Genomic DNA, 14152 nt, shown 5'->3' on the forward strand with positions numbered 1-14152 from the left:
CTCCCGTTGCGGAGCACAGACTCCAGACGCGCAGGCTCAGCGGCCATGGCTCACGGGCCCAGCCACTCCGCGGCATGTAGGATCTTCCCGAACCGGGGCATGAACCCGCGTCCCCTGCATCAGCAGGCGGACTCTCAACCACTGTGCCACCAGGGAAGCCCTTCTTTTCTTTTTTTAATTGAAGTATACTTGATTTACAGTGTCGTGTTAGTTTCAGGTATACAGCACAGTGATTCAGTTATACATATATATATTCTTTTTTTCAGATTCTTTCCCCTTATGAATTATTACAAAGCATTGAATATAGCTCCCTGTGCTGTACAATAAGTTCTTGTTGGTTATCTACTTTATATATACTAGTGTGTATATGTTAATCCCAAACTCCTAATTTATCCCTGCCCCCCTTCCTGGCTCTTTTTGAGAGTTCTCTCATGTGGGCAGTTATATCAGGAATGTTGAATGGTGTCCTGGATCTTGTCCTCAGAGAAGCTTGGGAGAAACTTCTGACGCAGGGTCCATGCGGCCTTTCCTCGTAGAGGGAAGTTGCAGGTCTGGCATCACAGGGCATTTGAATGAGGGAGCGTTTCAGAGTCTCCAGCGATGCAGTCTAGGCACATCTGACCTGACCCAAGAAGGAAGCTTAGGACCCTCAGGGCACATGGAGAGCAGCCCCTAAATGTTACTGCTTCCGGGGCAGCAGCGGGTACATGCTGGAGGCGGTTCGGTTGGAAGTTAGGTAATATAGTAGTAAAAAGCAGGGACTTTGCACAGAATTATACATAAGCGTATACCCCAAAAAAGTATTTGCAGAAATGGATGAAATCCACATAATTTCTGTAGACTAGTTAAGTGTATTGTGCCTGTCTCAATGTATCAGTGTCCTGGTTTTAATAAAGTACTACAGTTAATGTAAGATGGCACTATTGGGAGAAGCTGGGTGATGGGTACCCAAGACCTTTCTGTACTGTTTATGAGTCTATAATTTAAAATAAAAGGTTTGTGTTTTTGGGGTTTTTTTTTTTTTTGGTTTTTATAGCAGGGACTGGCAACAGAACTGGCTTCCGCCTCACACTACCCTGTGCTGATCGGTGACTTTTCCGTATCCCTTATCCCGACTGATAACTACATACTGCTCTTTGCCTTTCACCCCTTGCGAATATAAAGTCCTTGAAAGCAGAAGCTGCATCCGTTTTGTTCACTGCTAAATTCCCCCCTACTTAGCACAGTGCCTGGCACCTGTTTTTTGTACTCAAATGTTTGAATGAAGGTAGCACAGGTGACTTTGAAGTTGAGGCTGTTCTGGTTTTCTGACAAGGAGAACAATGCCACCTCCTTCGGGCATTGGGAGAATTAAATGTCTGTGATGTGGGTGGAACTCAGGGCCTGCCTGAGAGCAAACACTCAACTCAGGGCTTGGCGCACTTTCCATAAAGAGCCAGAGAAAATGTTTGGGGCTTTGCAGGCCATGCAGCTCTGCACTGCAGTGAGGCAGCCATGGGCGGCCTGTAGCTGAGTGAGCCTGCGTGTGCTCCAGTGCAATTTTATTTGCAGACATTGAAACTTGAATTTCTTTTTTTTTTTTTAATTTTATTTATTTTTATTTTTTGGCTGTGTTAGTCTTTGTTACTGTGCACAGGCTTTCTCTAGTTTTGGCGAGCAGGGGCTACTCTTCATTGTGGTGCATGGGCTTCTCATTGCGGTGGCTTCTCTTGCTGTGGAGCACAGGCTCTCGGCGCACGGGCTTCAGTAGTTGTGGCACGTGGACTCAGTAGTTGTGGCACGTGGACTCAGTAGTTGTGGCTCGTGGGCTCTAGAGCTCAGGCTCAGTAGTTGTGGTGCATGGGCTTAGTTGCTCCGCGGCATGTGGGATCTTCCCGGACCAGGGCTCGAACCTATATCCCCTGCATTGGCAGGCGGATTCTTAACCAGTGTGCCACCAGGGAAGCCCTGAAACTTGAATTTCATGTAGTTTTCACTTTATGAAGTATTTGTCTTCTTATTTTCCCCCAACCATTTAAAAATATAGAAATCACCCTTAGCTCATGGGCCTGTGGGCCCTGCCTTTTTCCCAAGCTCATTCTCCATGTCACTGGCTACAGGCACACACAGAAACTCTGGAAACTCGAGCCTTTGGGGCAGAGTCAGTGTTCCCCCACACAAGGGGTTAAGTGTAACCGTCCCTCTCTGGGATGGGAGGAAGGCCGCTCCTGGGGCCTCAGCCTGCATTGTCCAGGAAGCCCCATTTCCCGTGTGCAGATTTCACAAAAATCCCGTCAGCCCCAGGCACCTCGCTGTGGACTGTTCTCCAGGTGAACTTGTCTCCTGGAAGGTCAGATTTGAGCTCAGCCTGCCTGAAGAGCCTCTCAGCTCCGGGAGGGCGGCAGGTCCCTCAGTCCCTCTGAAACCCAGTTGCCTCCACGTTAGAATTGGAGTTGTGATGTGCAGTGGAGTCAGATTTGTGGTGCTTCCCATCTTTTATTTTGAGCTGGCTAACATCCACTGAATCCCCTTTTCTGCTTAAGTAGTTACCCTCACCCAATAAATAACGTCAACATGTTGCTTTGAGAACTGACACACAACAATATGTAAGATCCCCAGCACGTAACCACTGTATTTTTTTTCAGTTTTAATATTTTTTTATTGAAGTAGAATTGATTTAGAATGCTGTGTTAATTTCTATTGTCCAGCAAAGTGATTTCAGTTATACGTATATACCTACATTCTTTTTTTTTCAAACAATTTCGAGTTGGGTTTTTTTTCTATTAGTGCATTTTAAAAATATTTATCTTTGCCTGTTATTTGATTTTATTATTTATTTATTTATTTATGGCTGCATTGGGTCTTTTTTGCTGTGCACGGGCTTTCTTTAGTTGCGGCAAGCAGGGGCTACTCTTCGATGCGGTGTGCGGGCTTCTCATTGCGGTGACTTCTCTTGTTGTGGAGCATGGGCTCTAGGCATGCGGGCTTCAGTAGTTGTGGCATGTGGGCTCAGTAGTTGTGGCTTGCGGGCTCTAGAGCGCAGGCTCAGTAGTTGTGGCACATGGGCTTAGTTGCTCCACGCCATGTGGGGCCTTCCCGGACCAGGGCTCGAACCCGTGTCCCCTGCATTTGCAGGCGGGTTCTTAACCACTGCACCACCAGGGAAGTCCCAACCTTCTTGTTTACTATTTTATATATATTAGTGTGTATGTGTTAATCTCAACCTCCTAATTTATCCTTCTCCCCCTCCTTTCCCCTTTAGTAACCATAAGTTTTTAAGTCTGTTTCTGTTTTGTAAATTAGTTCATTTGAATAGATTTTTAGAAAGTGATATCATGATATTTGTCTTTGCCTGACTTTCTTCATTTAGTGTCATAATCTCTAGTTCTATCCGCGTTGCTACAAATGGCATTATTTCATTATTTTTTTATGGCTGAGTACTATTCCATTGTATATATGTACCACATCTTCTTTATCCACTCCTCTGTTGATGGACATTTGGGTTGCTTCCATGACCTGGCTATTGTAAATAGTGCTGCAGTGAACATTGGGGTGCATGTGTCCTTTTGAGTTATGTTTTTCTCAGGGTATTCGCCCAGGAGTGGGATTGCTGGATTATATGGTAATCCTATTTTTAGTTTTCTGAGGAACCTCCATACTGTTTTCCATGGTGGCTCCACCAATTTACATTCCCACCAACAACATAAGAGGGTTCCCTTTTCTCCATACCCTCTCCAGCACTTGTTATTTGTAGACTTTTTAATGATGGCCATTCTGACCAGGGTGAGGCGGTACCTCATTGTAGTTTTGATTTGCATTTCTCCAGTAATTAGCAATGTTGAGCATCTTTTCATGTGCCTGTTGGCCATCTGTTTTTCTTCTTTGAGGAAATGTCTGTTTAGGTCTTCTGCCCATTTTTTGATTGGGTTGTTTGTTTTTTTTGTCCTTGAGTTGTATGAGCTGTTTGCATATTTTAGAAATTAATCCCTTGCGCATAACTACCATTTTTATTGGGTACCTTCTGTGATATTTGAACCCAGATGAGATAAGGAAGTTCCCAGCTAGAAAGGAATACAGTAAGATTGCCACGATTTTCTTAGACACACACACACACACACACACACACACACACACACACCTGCTCAGTTCTCTCGATTTGAAGTTTTTCTTCAATATTTTATCTTTATCAGAATTAGCATGACACATAGTCATGAGTTTTTTTTTCCAAAGTTTTACTTAAACTTCCCAGATATTTTGTTCCTAACCAGGTTGAGGACCAATGTGATCATTACTTTTACTCTTAAAATCATGAAATACTTCAGCTGCTAATACTATTAAACTATTACTAGGTGAATTATTTTCTTAGTGTTCAAATAAATTTCAGTGTTAGATTTATTGGGTGCTAGTAAAGTTTTATATTTTGTCATTGTGTATGATAGGAACTACAGTTATTCTACCAAATCAGAATACACTTAAATTAGAACATTGGATTTAGTGTGATATAAGTTTAGTAGAATATATAATGCATCTTGGGAGGCTTTTAAAGGTTGATTAGATTGATAGAATCTGAATAAATACTTAAGAAAATTAGTCTTTGTATAGAAATCCTCATTGGGCTTCCCTGGTGGTGCAGTGGTTGGGAGTCCGCCTGCCGATGCGGGGGACACGGGTTCGTGCCCTGGTCCGGGAGGATCCCACATGCCGTGGAGCGGCTGGGCCCGTGAGCCATGGCCGCTGAGCCTGCACGTCCGGAGCCTGTGCTCCGCAACGGGAGAGGCCACAACAGTGAGAGGCCCCTGTACTGCAAAAAAAAAAATCCTCATTATTTCATGTATCCTCCAACTGTATAGAGATGGCCAAGTCAATTCCATTTCTGTACACAAGCAATAAACAGTTTGCAAATATAATTTTTAAAACTTACTATGTATGACCTTTATAGAACAGAGCTATGAAAGATGAAGATCTAAAAAAATGGAAAGCTATACTGTGTTCGTGAATGGGGAAGCATCAGTATTGTACAGATGTCAACTCTTTCCCAAATAAATTCATTCAAAATAATTACAGTCCAAATCACAAAACCTTTGTGTGGGTAAGTGTAAGGTACGTGTAACTTAAGCTGCTTTTAAAATGTGTTCCTATGTGAAGCAGGATAGTCTGGGGCCAAATTTCGAGTACTTTGGTGCTAGATTATGGAGTTTAGATGTGATCTAATATGGCAGTGTTTCTTAGGCTGGAGTCAGTGTTTGTGTTTTCAGAAATTAAAAAAATGTTTGAGTAACTGTAGTGTTACAAGCAAATTCTGGACATTCTGAGTTTGCGCAAGGGTTGCCAGGCATCTTCAGGGCAGACACTTGTGTTTGTGTTTGCATCACCTTGATGCTGAGCTGTAGTCATCCATCATGGGCTAATGACAAAAGAACAAACAGACTGATTATATAGGGGTCTGATTAGACCAAGTGAGGCCAAGTAATGCCACAGTTCATGAAGGGGCTTGCAGCAGCTGGAGTAAAGTGACTGGAGAATTGTATGTCCACACAGGATATGACATGGCTAGTAAACACAAAACAACTGACACACTTTCAGTACCGTATCTCAGTTACAAAGAGTGTCTGGTTTCATAAAATGTTGCTACTGAAAAATAACTAGTGTTGTTGATTAGAAGTTTATTGGATTTATGGTTTTGTATTCTATTTAATTGCAAGTTTGGTTTGGTTTATCAGTGTGGAGGAACCTACAAGTAAAAGATGTGTGTTTGGGAATTCCCTGGCAGTCCAGTGGTTAGGACTCCATGCTGTCACTGCTGGGGCCCAGGTTCAATCCCTGGTCAGGGAACTAAAATCCTACAAGCCGCGAGGTGTGGCCAAAAAGAAGAAAGAAAGGATGTACGATTAGTTCTCATTTATAGTGACATTACATGGCTTAGCCGTCACTGAGGGTTGTTGTAAGAATTATGTTCACTTTAAAGAGGCCCATGTACTATTGAAGATTGAGAAATACTAAAACAGGCTGAGTAGGGCTGGAATATGATGTAGATCTTATTTTCTTTCTCTGCTGGCAATCTCATGGGAGATGAGAGGCAAGGATGAGTTTGGGTGGAGAAGCGTATTTGTTGTAGGTCAACTGTTGACAAGTCTTTAGGCGTTTCACTTAATCACATGAAGAAATGGAGAAAAGTTAAGTGACTTATCGAAAGCCACGTAGCTGGAAGTGAAACAGGGAGGACACCAGTTCAGCCCGCATCCCCTTCTACCAAGCTGTCATGCAGGGATGAGTGGTGGCCTCACTGGGATGGTCACAGTTGGATCCAGGAAAGGAAGAAATCTGGAAACCTTATTTCTTGAATTTTCCTTTTCCCACCTAAAGGTCTGAGGTACCTGGCACCCACCTGGTTTGTGATGAGTTAAGCCAGTGACCTGGGCACAAGTCCTGGGCCCTACATCCTGCCCCCTTACACCTAGTTCCTCCCGTGTGAATTTATTTTTTAGAGGAGGAGGTGGCCTTTGCCGCCACTCTGTGGATGGCTAGTGGGATTTATTTTCCCAGCCTGTATGACTTGGTAATTGAACATATAGGCTATGAATTAGGTGAGATTATATCTCCTTAAATCCCTCCCATGATCTGTAGCTCTCATTTTCTTCTGTCCAGGCTTACCTTGTGGCTTGATTTTTAACAACGTGCTCTGGAAACAGAGAATGTTTCGTGTTTTTCAAGGCGATTATTGGAGAAAATATTCAGAAAAAAAGATCTGAGCATTCCTGAGTTTGAGTTTGTGTGTGGGAGAAATGTCTGCCCCGTCATTCAACCCACATCACCTTGGGTTGTGACCTCCTTGTGGTGCAGGGCAGCTTGGAATTGGAGGAGATTCCCAAGGGACGTGGAGCTCCTCTTACAGAGGTGCCTCGTTTCACAGATGAGGAGACTGGGGTGTGGCAGAGCTGGGCCCCGAGTCCCAGTGTGGAGCCTCTCTTGTTTCACACACATCACGACTTTGTGTTTCTGTTTTCTTAATTGCACTTAGTTTCCAAACAGGCATATACTAGGTAATATGTCTACATGGTTCAAAAGGCAAAATTACGAAAAGCTGTGCACAGAAATATTGCCCCACACCCCGTCATTAACCCCGCCTCTTACACAGGACAGCCTTAGGCTTCTTATTTATCCTTCTGTCATTTCTTTAGGCTGGGGTTCCTCAGCCTCAGCACTGTTGACGTCTGGGGCTGGGTAGTTCCTTGTTGGGGGGCAGGGGGCTGTCCTGTGCATATGCACTAGATGCCAGAAGCACCCACCTGCCTCATGACAATCAGGAATGTCTCCAGACGTCATCAAATGCCTCCGGGGGCAAAACTGTTTCAAAGTTGAGAACTGCTTCTTCAGGCAGATACGAGCAAGTATCTTTATTTCCCACCCCTTTTTACCTTAACAAGCTCTATGCACAGCTCCTCTTCCTGTGATATCTGTCTGCCTGTCTTTCTGTCTGTCTGCCTATTTTTACTTTTCTGTGTACAGACATCCCAGCCACCCCCCGGGTCCGCACACCTGGGCAGCTGCTCGCATCCTTGGTGGTGGCGCCGTGGTGGAGTCAGCGAGTCCCCTGTCGTTGGGCCCTGGCTTGTAGGCTGCTGCTGGTCAGCCGCTTGTTCATGGCCATGGTCCCCTTGTGCAGGTGTATCTGTGGGATAGGTCCCCAGAAGTGGGGCTCCTGGATCAGGGGTAAACTCCTCTCATTTTGGTGGCTCTTGCCAGCTTTCCCCTCCACGAGGGCCGTGCCCTTTGGCAGTCCCGTCAGCTCTTTCCCCACTGCCACACCATCGGTGTTGTAGAAACTTCGGATTCTTGCTGGCTCTGTAGGTGAGCAACGCCACGTGTTTCCTCATCAGCCGGCATTACATCTGTTTAAAAAAATTTTTTTTTAATTTTCTATTTTTTTGGCTGCGCCGCACAGCACGTGGGATCTTAGTTCCCCGACCAGGGATGGTACACGTGCCCCCTGCAGTGGAAGCTCGGAGTGTTAACCGCTGGACCGCCAGGGAAGTCCCAACATCTATTTTAATAACCTTACTCATGTTGAACAAGGCGCTCAGTGAAATGCAGCCTCATCTGCTCTCCCGAGTGGCACGTGTCCTGCACTTGTCCATTTCTGGGTCTTTGCTCTTGCCGTTCCTCCCCCAAGAATGCTATTCCTCCTCGCTTTCAGAATTTTCACTGTCCTTTGAGGCTTCCAAACGCCATCTCCTCTGAGGTAGTTGAAGCATAGGACAGACTGTGGACGCTTGTTCTTGTGTGGCTTTATTCAACCTGGCCCAGTTGGAACCTGTTTTCCTTTGTAGGAATCTGGTTTCCCTTTGCCACTCCCTTGAGACAAGCCTCGTGTTCTGCTTCTGGCCCCATTACTGGCCCAATGACCCTGGGGAGATCACTTGTTCTTCTAGAGCATTTATTAAATGACCTGCTGGGGCTGCAGTGTTGCTTCACTCTGAGGGCTCTGTCGACGTTATTCCATGGGAATGGCGCCCGTAGGGTTGCATAATGTGCTGTGTTGCTTCAGATGTTCCTGCTGGATTTGAGATTCCGTGGGTTGCAGCCTCCGCCTTGCTTACCCAGGTTTTTCTTGGGAAGAGCAGTGCCTCATTCGACCCCAGAGGCACAGGAGGGGTGTGTGTGTGCCCACGTTTGCGTGGGTGCCTTTGTGTGTTGTTGATCCTTGGCCCCGCCGGTACAGGGCAGCAGAGCAGCCCACCTAATGTCCATGTTTTTATCATTTTAATAAGCCTCAGGAGGTTACCTTTTCAGCTCATTCCCTATGTGGTTGCTCTCAAAAGATGGTTGTTTTTCTGGGAGATGGGTGTCCTAGCCCCTGGACAAAGAATCAATCCCCGTATTACGTGTTAGTGTAAAAAGATGATTTTAGGGAAATTGCCCTCTACTTTGGAAGAGGGATCACACCATTTCCTTGCCTTGAATGGACACAGTCTGAGCTTGAACTTTTAACCAGGCTCTTCTCTTCTATGAAGCAACATTTGTGACTCAAACTCCCCTTGTGGAATAAATGGTTGCCTCACCCAGACAACCCCACAGCTGGTCTCAGCCCTGTCACTGCTGGAGTGGGTGCTCCAGGTTGCTTTGTCTGCCTGAAGTCCCAGTAGTGTCGTTAACAGCATCTTGCACAAAATGGTGGTTAAAGATCACTTCTTCTATTGTTCACCGGCCTTATCTGGAGGAATATTTCATTACCAGCTTGTGGTAGTTAAAGAAAATAAAGTTCTTAAACTCAGGGGGCCTTGGCAGTTTAAGATAGGAAAAGAAGATCTGTATGTGGGAAGAATTTGGGGGATAGTTTCGGTACTAATTTAAGGACTTGGAGTGTTTGCTTATGAGGGAGCCCTGGATGAGAATAGCCAGGGAGAAGTCAGAGATGCCAAGGAACCCCAGGGCGAAGGCAAGGAGGCCTGGTCTGTGTTCCCCAGCACATTTCATGGTCATTGGCAGTGTTCCTTGTTCATAGAATCCCACACACTCTCGATAATCTCCTAACTAAAAACTTTGAGTATTGGAAGATCTAAAATATGAGACATGCAATTGGCATGTGACTCATTGCTTTTTGAAATCTTTCCTTAAAAATTTTTTTCAGAATTCTTAGCCTCTTTCCAGAGAAACCTGAGCGGGAATTTTTCTTTACATCCAGCTTTGCTTATAAAATGAAAACAGTCCTGATTTTATATTTCATTTGCTGTCCCCTATCAGCCAGCCCCTCATCACATGGCTAGTTTAAACCCATCGTGCTTGGGTTCATTTTTCAAAGAGTCTGGTGTATTTCCACGGAGAACAGTCGGAAGTCCTAGACAAACAGCCCGAGGTCAGAGGATGTTGCGGCACCATTTTCAAATGTGAGTGTCTCTTCCTTCTACTCCTCCTTTTGGAGATGTGTTCAAAAGGGAGCATTGGTTTAAATCAATGAAAACGTTGGCTTAGGTTACCCTGTATTTTGTAAACACGTTGGAGTACTTCGGTTTAACCATAAGAATGCCAGGATTCTATCTAGCTTGGCTGTTCCTACACTAGACATAGGTTTTTCTTCTACAGGAGTCATTTACTCAAGGGGAGAAACATCAAAAACTGGTGGAAAGATTTAAGAAAAATTTATCCAGAACTTAAAAATACGGCGAAAAGAGATGACCGAGTGCCCTTTCTGTATCCTACTAGAATGTTGTCTAACAAGCCTCCTGAAGATCATCTGATGTTCTAGGGCAGAAGTCAGCAATTTTTTTCTGTAAAGTGCCACATAGTAAATAGTTTAGGCTTTACAGGCTGTTTGATCTCTGTGGTAACTATTGAACTCGTTGTATTGTGAACACAGCCATAAACAATGCATTCAACTGTGTTCCAATAAACCTTTATTTATGAGTGTTGATATTTGAATTTCATGTAATTTTCATGTGTCATAAAATATTTTTCTTTTGATTTTTTTCAATCATTTGAAAATATAAAAATCATTTTTCACTCACAAGCCCTATAAAAACAGGCTGATGTTAATAAGTTGCAAATGATTTTTGTCCAATTAAGATGTGAATGATTTCTCCCAGGTAGGAAAGGCCCATCAAGGCTAAAGCTTTATGCCCTGTAGGACATTAATCAGTTTTTGGGTTTTTTGTTTTGTTTTGTTTTGTTTGGCCACGCCACGCAACTTGTGGGATGTTAGTTCCCTGACCAGGGATCGAAACTGGGACGTCAATAGTGAAAGTACGGAGTCCTAACCACTGGACAGCCAGGGAATTTCCTAACTAGTTTTGTATCAGAATTTCTAGTCTATTCCAGAGTTCGTTTTTTCCATAGATTTTTTTCCTCCACTTCGGTTTTTGTGCCCTCCTTTGAGCCAGCTTTGTCATCCTACTGATTCCTTCATCAATGAGTTAAATCTTTGGCATGTCTCCTCTATATTTACATGAGAGGCAAGTGTTTAACTTTTCAAAAAGTATACTTTGACAGCCACATGGATAAAAAGCAGCATGGTACCTTTTAAATAACAACGTAGAAATTTCTGTTCATTTCTGTTTAAAACTAAGAACAAGGCAATTCAATAAATCATTCAATATAAGAGTAAAAGATTTATGCCTTATCTTCCAACCTGCCAGCTGAGTGCAGGAAATGGTCAAGGTAGGGCGGAGGTGGGTGAAGAGGGGCAGAGGGGAGACACAGCTGGGGGGGAATCTCTTGTGCCCACTTGGGCTCAGGGGAGCTGTAGCATTGCTTCTCCAGGCACAGTGGTGACATTGTACTGGAGATTCCTGACAGCTCACACAGTTTTCCAAGAATGCTTTTTGGCTCCAGCCAGAGGTTCTTATTATTGATAGTCTAAAACAAAGAAGGAGGAAAAATATTTTTTTCAGGAGGCATTAATGTGGAGAAGCCAGGTGGTATTCCAGAGAACATTGGACTGACTTTAGAGGTTCTGAGTTTTGAGTTTGTAGCCAGCTAGCTGTGTGACATTGGATAAATCAGGGTACTTTTGTTTTTGCATATCATATGTAAAATGGAAACCTGGGACTCTCTAGTCATTAATATTCCTTCTGGTGCTGAAAATTTTGTCACAAAAATAGACTCATTCCTTTGGTGGAATTAAGAGTAGTCACTAATTTCTAATTTTTTTCCTACATAAGAATAACATACTCTGTAAACGACAAGGACCTACTGTATAGCACAGGAAACTATACTCAATATCTTATAATAACGTATAATGGAAAAGAATCTGAAAAAGAATATATATATGTGTGTGTGTGTATCTATATATATATACACACACACACATATATAAAATGAAATCACTTTGCTCTGAACACTTGAAACTAACACAACATTGTAAACTAACTATACTTCAATTTAAAAATCAATTAAAAAAAGAATAGCATAGTCTATTTAGAATCTAGACTTCTAGTTTAGACTTCTTATATACAGCATAAAATAATCACTTATAATAAAATAACCTATAAAAGATAAAGATAACCACTTTCAAGTTAATTCTCTCCTTGGAACAAATAATGGTGGAAAAGTACAAAGTGGAATTGTGTTGCCTTTGTTTGCTGTTCAGTTTATGGTGCCAAGTGCCTTTAACAGGATCTTTCTGTTCCCTATACCTTAGGGCCACTTCTGTGTTCAAAGTCAGTTTTTAAGTCTGAGAGCAAAGATTTCCTGGGCCAAGGGAGGAAAAGATGAAACAAAGCTTCAAAAAGGCAGTTTGGCATCCTGACAAGCCAGAACCTTGGGGAGAGAGATGGAAACAGAAAATAAGGAATCAGAGGCTCTTTTGAATTAAAAAGTACTCTTGTGGGGTGCTTGAAGCTCCTTGGGTATTTCAAGCCCAGAGAAGGGATTATAGCAGATCTCAGAAGGCGTTGGCCCTTAACCTTTTGCGGAGGTCAGGGTTCTGTGGAGAACCAGGGAAATCTAAGCTTCCTTTCCTCATAAATGTGTGCACACACACACCAAGTTTTGCCTGTAGCTTCAGGGTCTTTTGAGATCCCAGACAGGAAGATATTGACTCGCTAAGTTTGAACAAAGGAACCAGGGCATTTGGTGCAGAAATTTGTCATCTTTGAAGAAGGAGTTGGTCTTAATATCCAAGCGGCCCTATTAAACGATTTAAAGTAGGGACTTCCCTGGTGGTCCAGGGGTTAAGACTCTGCGCTTCCACTGCAGGGGGCACGGGTTCGATCCCTGGTTGGGGAACTAAGATCCCATATCCCGTGTGCAGGGGTGCGACCAAAAAAAAAATGATTAATTTTCTCTCTCTAACCCCCAACCCTTACAAACAACCATGTGCCCAACTGGGCAGCCTCCTCCTTTTCTCAGCAAATTGTTCTTGGTCACCATTATATGAACTCTCTACTGACTGTCCAAACTGTACGGGTCTCAGAGTCCAAAGTAAATAAATTTGGGTTGTAAATAAGTAAGGTTTTTTAAAGAAAATCTTCGTTGACTTATTCTAAGTTGCTGAGAGTGCACTGCTTGATGGGAAGTGGAGGCCTTTCCTGGCAAGATTTCTATATATTCAGTTTGTTAACATGTTACAAAGATTACTTTAATCTTTGCTTGGGATTCACAATCTTGAAGCCCATTATTGTATCCATGAGAAATTTCTAGGCTTTTTGAGAACTCTGATGCATCAAAACTACTGATTTCAGATCATTCTTTTTTTTTTTTTTTGCGGTACGTGGGCCTCTCACTGTTGTGGCTTCTCCCGTTGCGGAGCACAGGCTCCGGACGCGCAGGCTCAGCGGCCATGGCTCATGGGCCCAGCCGCTCCGCGGCATGTGGGATCTTCCCAGACCGGGGCACGAACCCGTGTCCCCTGCATCGGCAGGCGGACTCTCAACCACTGCGCCACCAGAGAAGCCCCAGATCATTCTTTTTATTTATTGATTGATTGATTGATTTCTGCATTGGGTTTTCGTTGCTGCGCGCGGGCTTTCTCTAGTTGCGGTGAGCAGGGGCTACTCTTTATTGTGGTGCGTGTGCTTCTCGTTGTGGTGGCTTCTCTTGTTGTGGAGCACAGGCTCCAGGCACGCTGTAGTTGTGGCACGCATGCTCAGTAGTTGTGGCTCACGGGGCTCTAGAGTGCAGGCTCAGTAGCTGTGGCACATGGGCTTAGTTGCTCCGTGGCATGTGGGATCTTTCTAGACCAGAGATCAAACCCGTGTCCCCTGCATTGGCAGGCGGATTCTTAACCACTGCACCACCAGGGAAGTCCCTAGACTCCTTCATTTAAATTTCCCATTTAACATTTTGCCACACTTGCTGTATCTCTTTGTGTGTGTTTTTTTTTAAAAAAATACATCTTTATTGGAGTATAATTGCTTTACAATGATGTGTTAGTTTCTGCTTGTGTATTTTATTTTTTGTTCAGTCACCCTGAAGTTGCAGATACGACAGTCCCTAAATACTCCAGTGTATCTCCCAAGAACAAAGATGCTCTTTTCTATAATTGCAATCCCTTTATCACACTGAAGGAATTTAGCATCAGTTCAATACTATATAGTTAATGCAGCCCATATTCGCATTCCCAAGATGTTCTTTAATGTCCCAGTATGTCCCTCTAATGTCCTTTCCCTCCACGTTTTCTGTTCAAGGATTCAATCAGGATCACAAATTGCATTTGGTGGCCATGTCTCTTTAGTCACTT

The 14152-nt window shown here is 43.7% G+C and overlaps 1 protein-coding gene across 2 annotated transcripts in view; it reads left to right on the forward strand.

Annotated features, from left to right (window-relative positions):
• Window positions 1–14152, forward strand: part of CMTM8 (CKLF like MARVEL transmembrane domain containing 8) — a 92174-nt gene that overhangs the window by 34024 nt on the left and 43998 nt on the right. Inside the window, exon 1 of one of the 2 annotated variants that reach the window (XM_073810949.1) lies at window positions 4244–7363. The exons of the other annotated variant lie outside the window; for it this stretch is intronic. Coding sequence (XP_073667050.1) covers window positions 7286–7363 — 78 coding nt within the window. The 5' untranslated portion in view covers window positions 4244–7285. Of the gene's footprint in view, window positions 1–4243; window positions 7364–14152 lie in introns of those variants that run through there. 2 annotated transcript variants of the gene reach the window in all.

The sequence above is a fragment of the Tursiops truncatus genome, chromosome 10 (genome assembly GCF_011762595.2).
Source record: "Tursiops truncatus isolate mTurTru1 chromosome 10, mTurTru1.mat.Y, whole genome shotgun sequence".
In the NCBI taxonomy this organism is placed as follows: Eukaryota; Metazoa; Chordata; class Mammalia; order Artiodactyla; family Delphinidae; genus Tursiops; species Tursiops truncatus.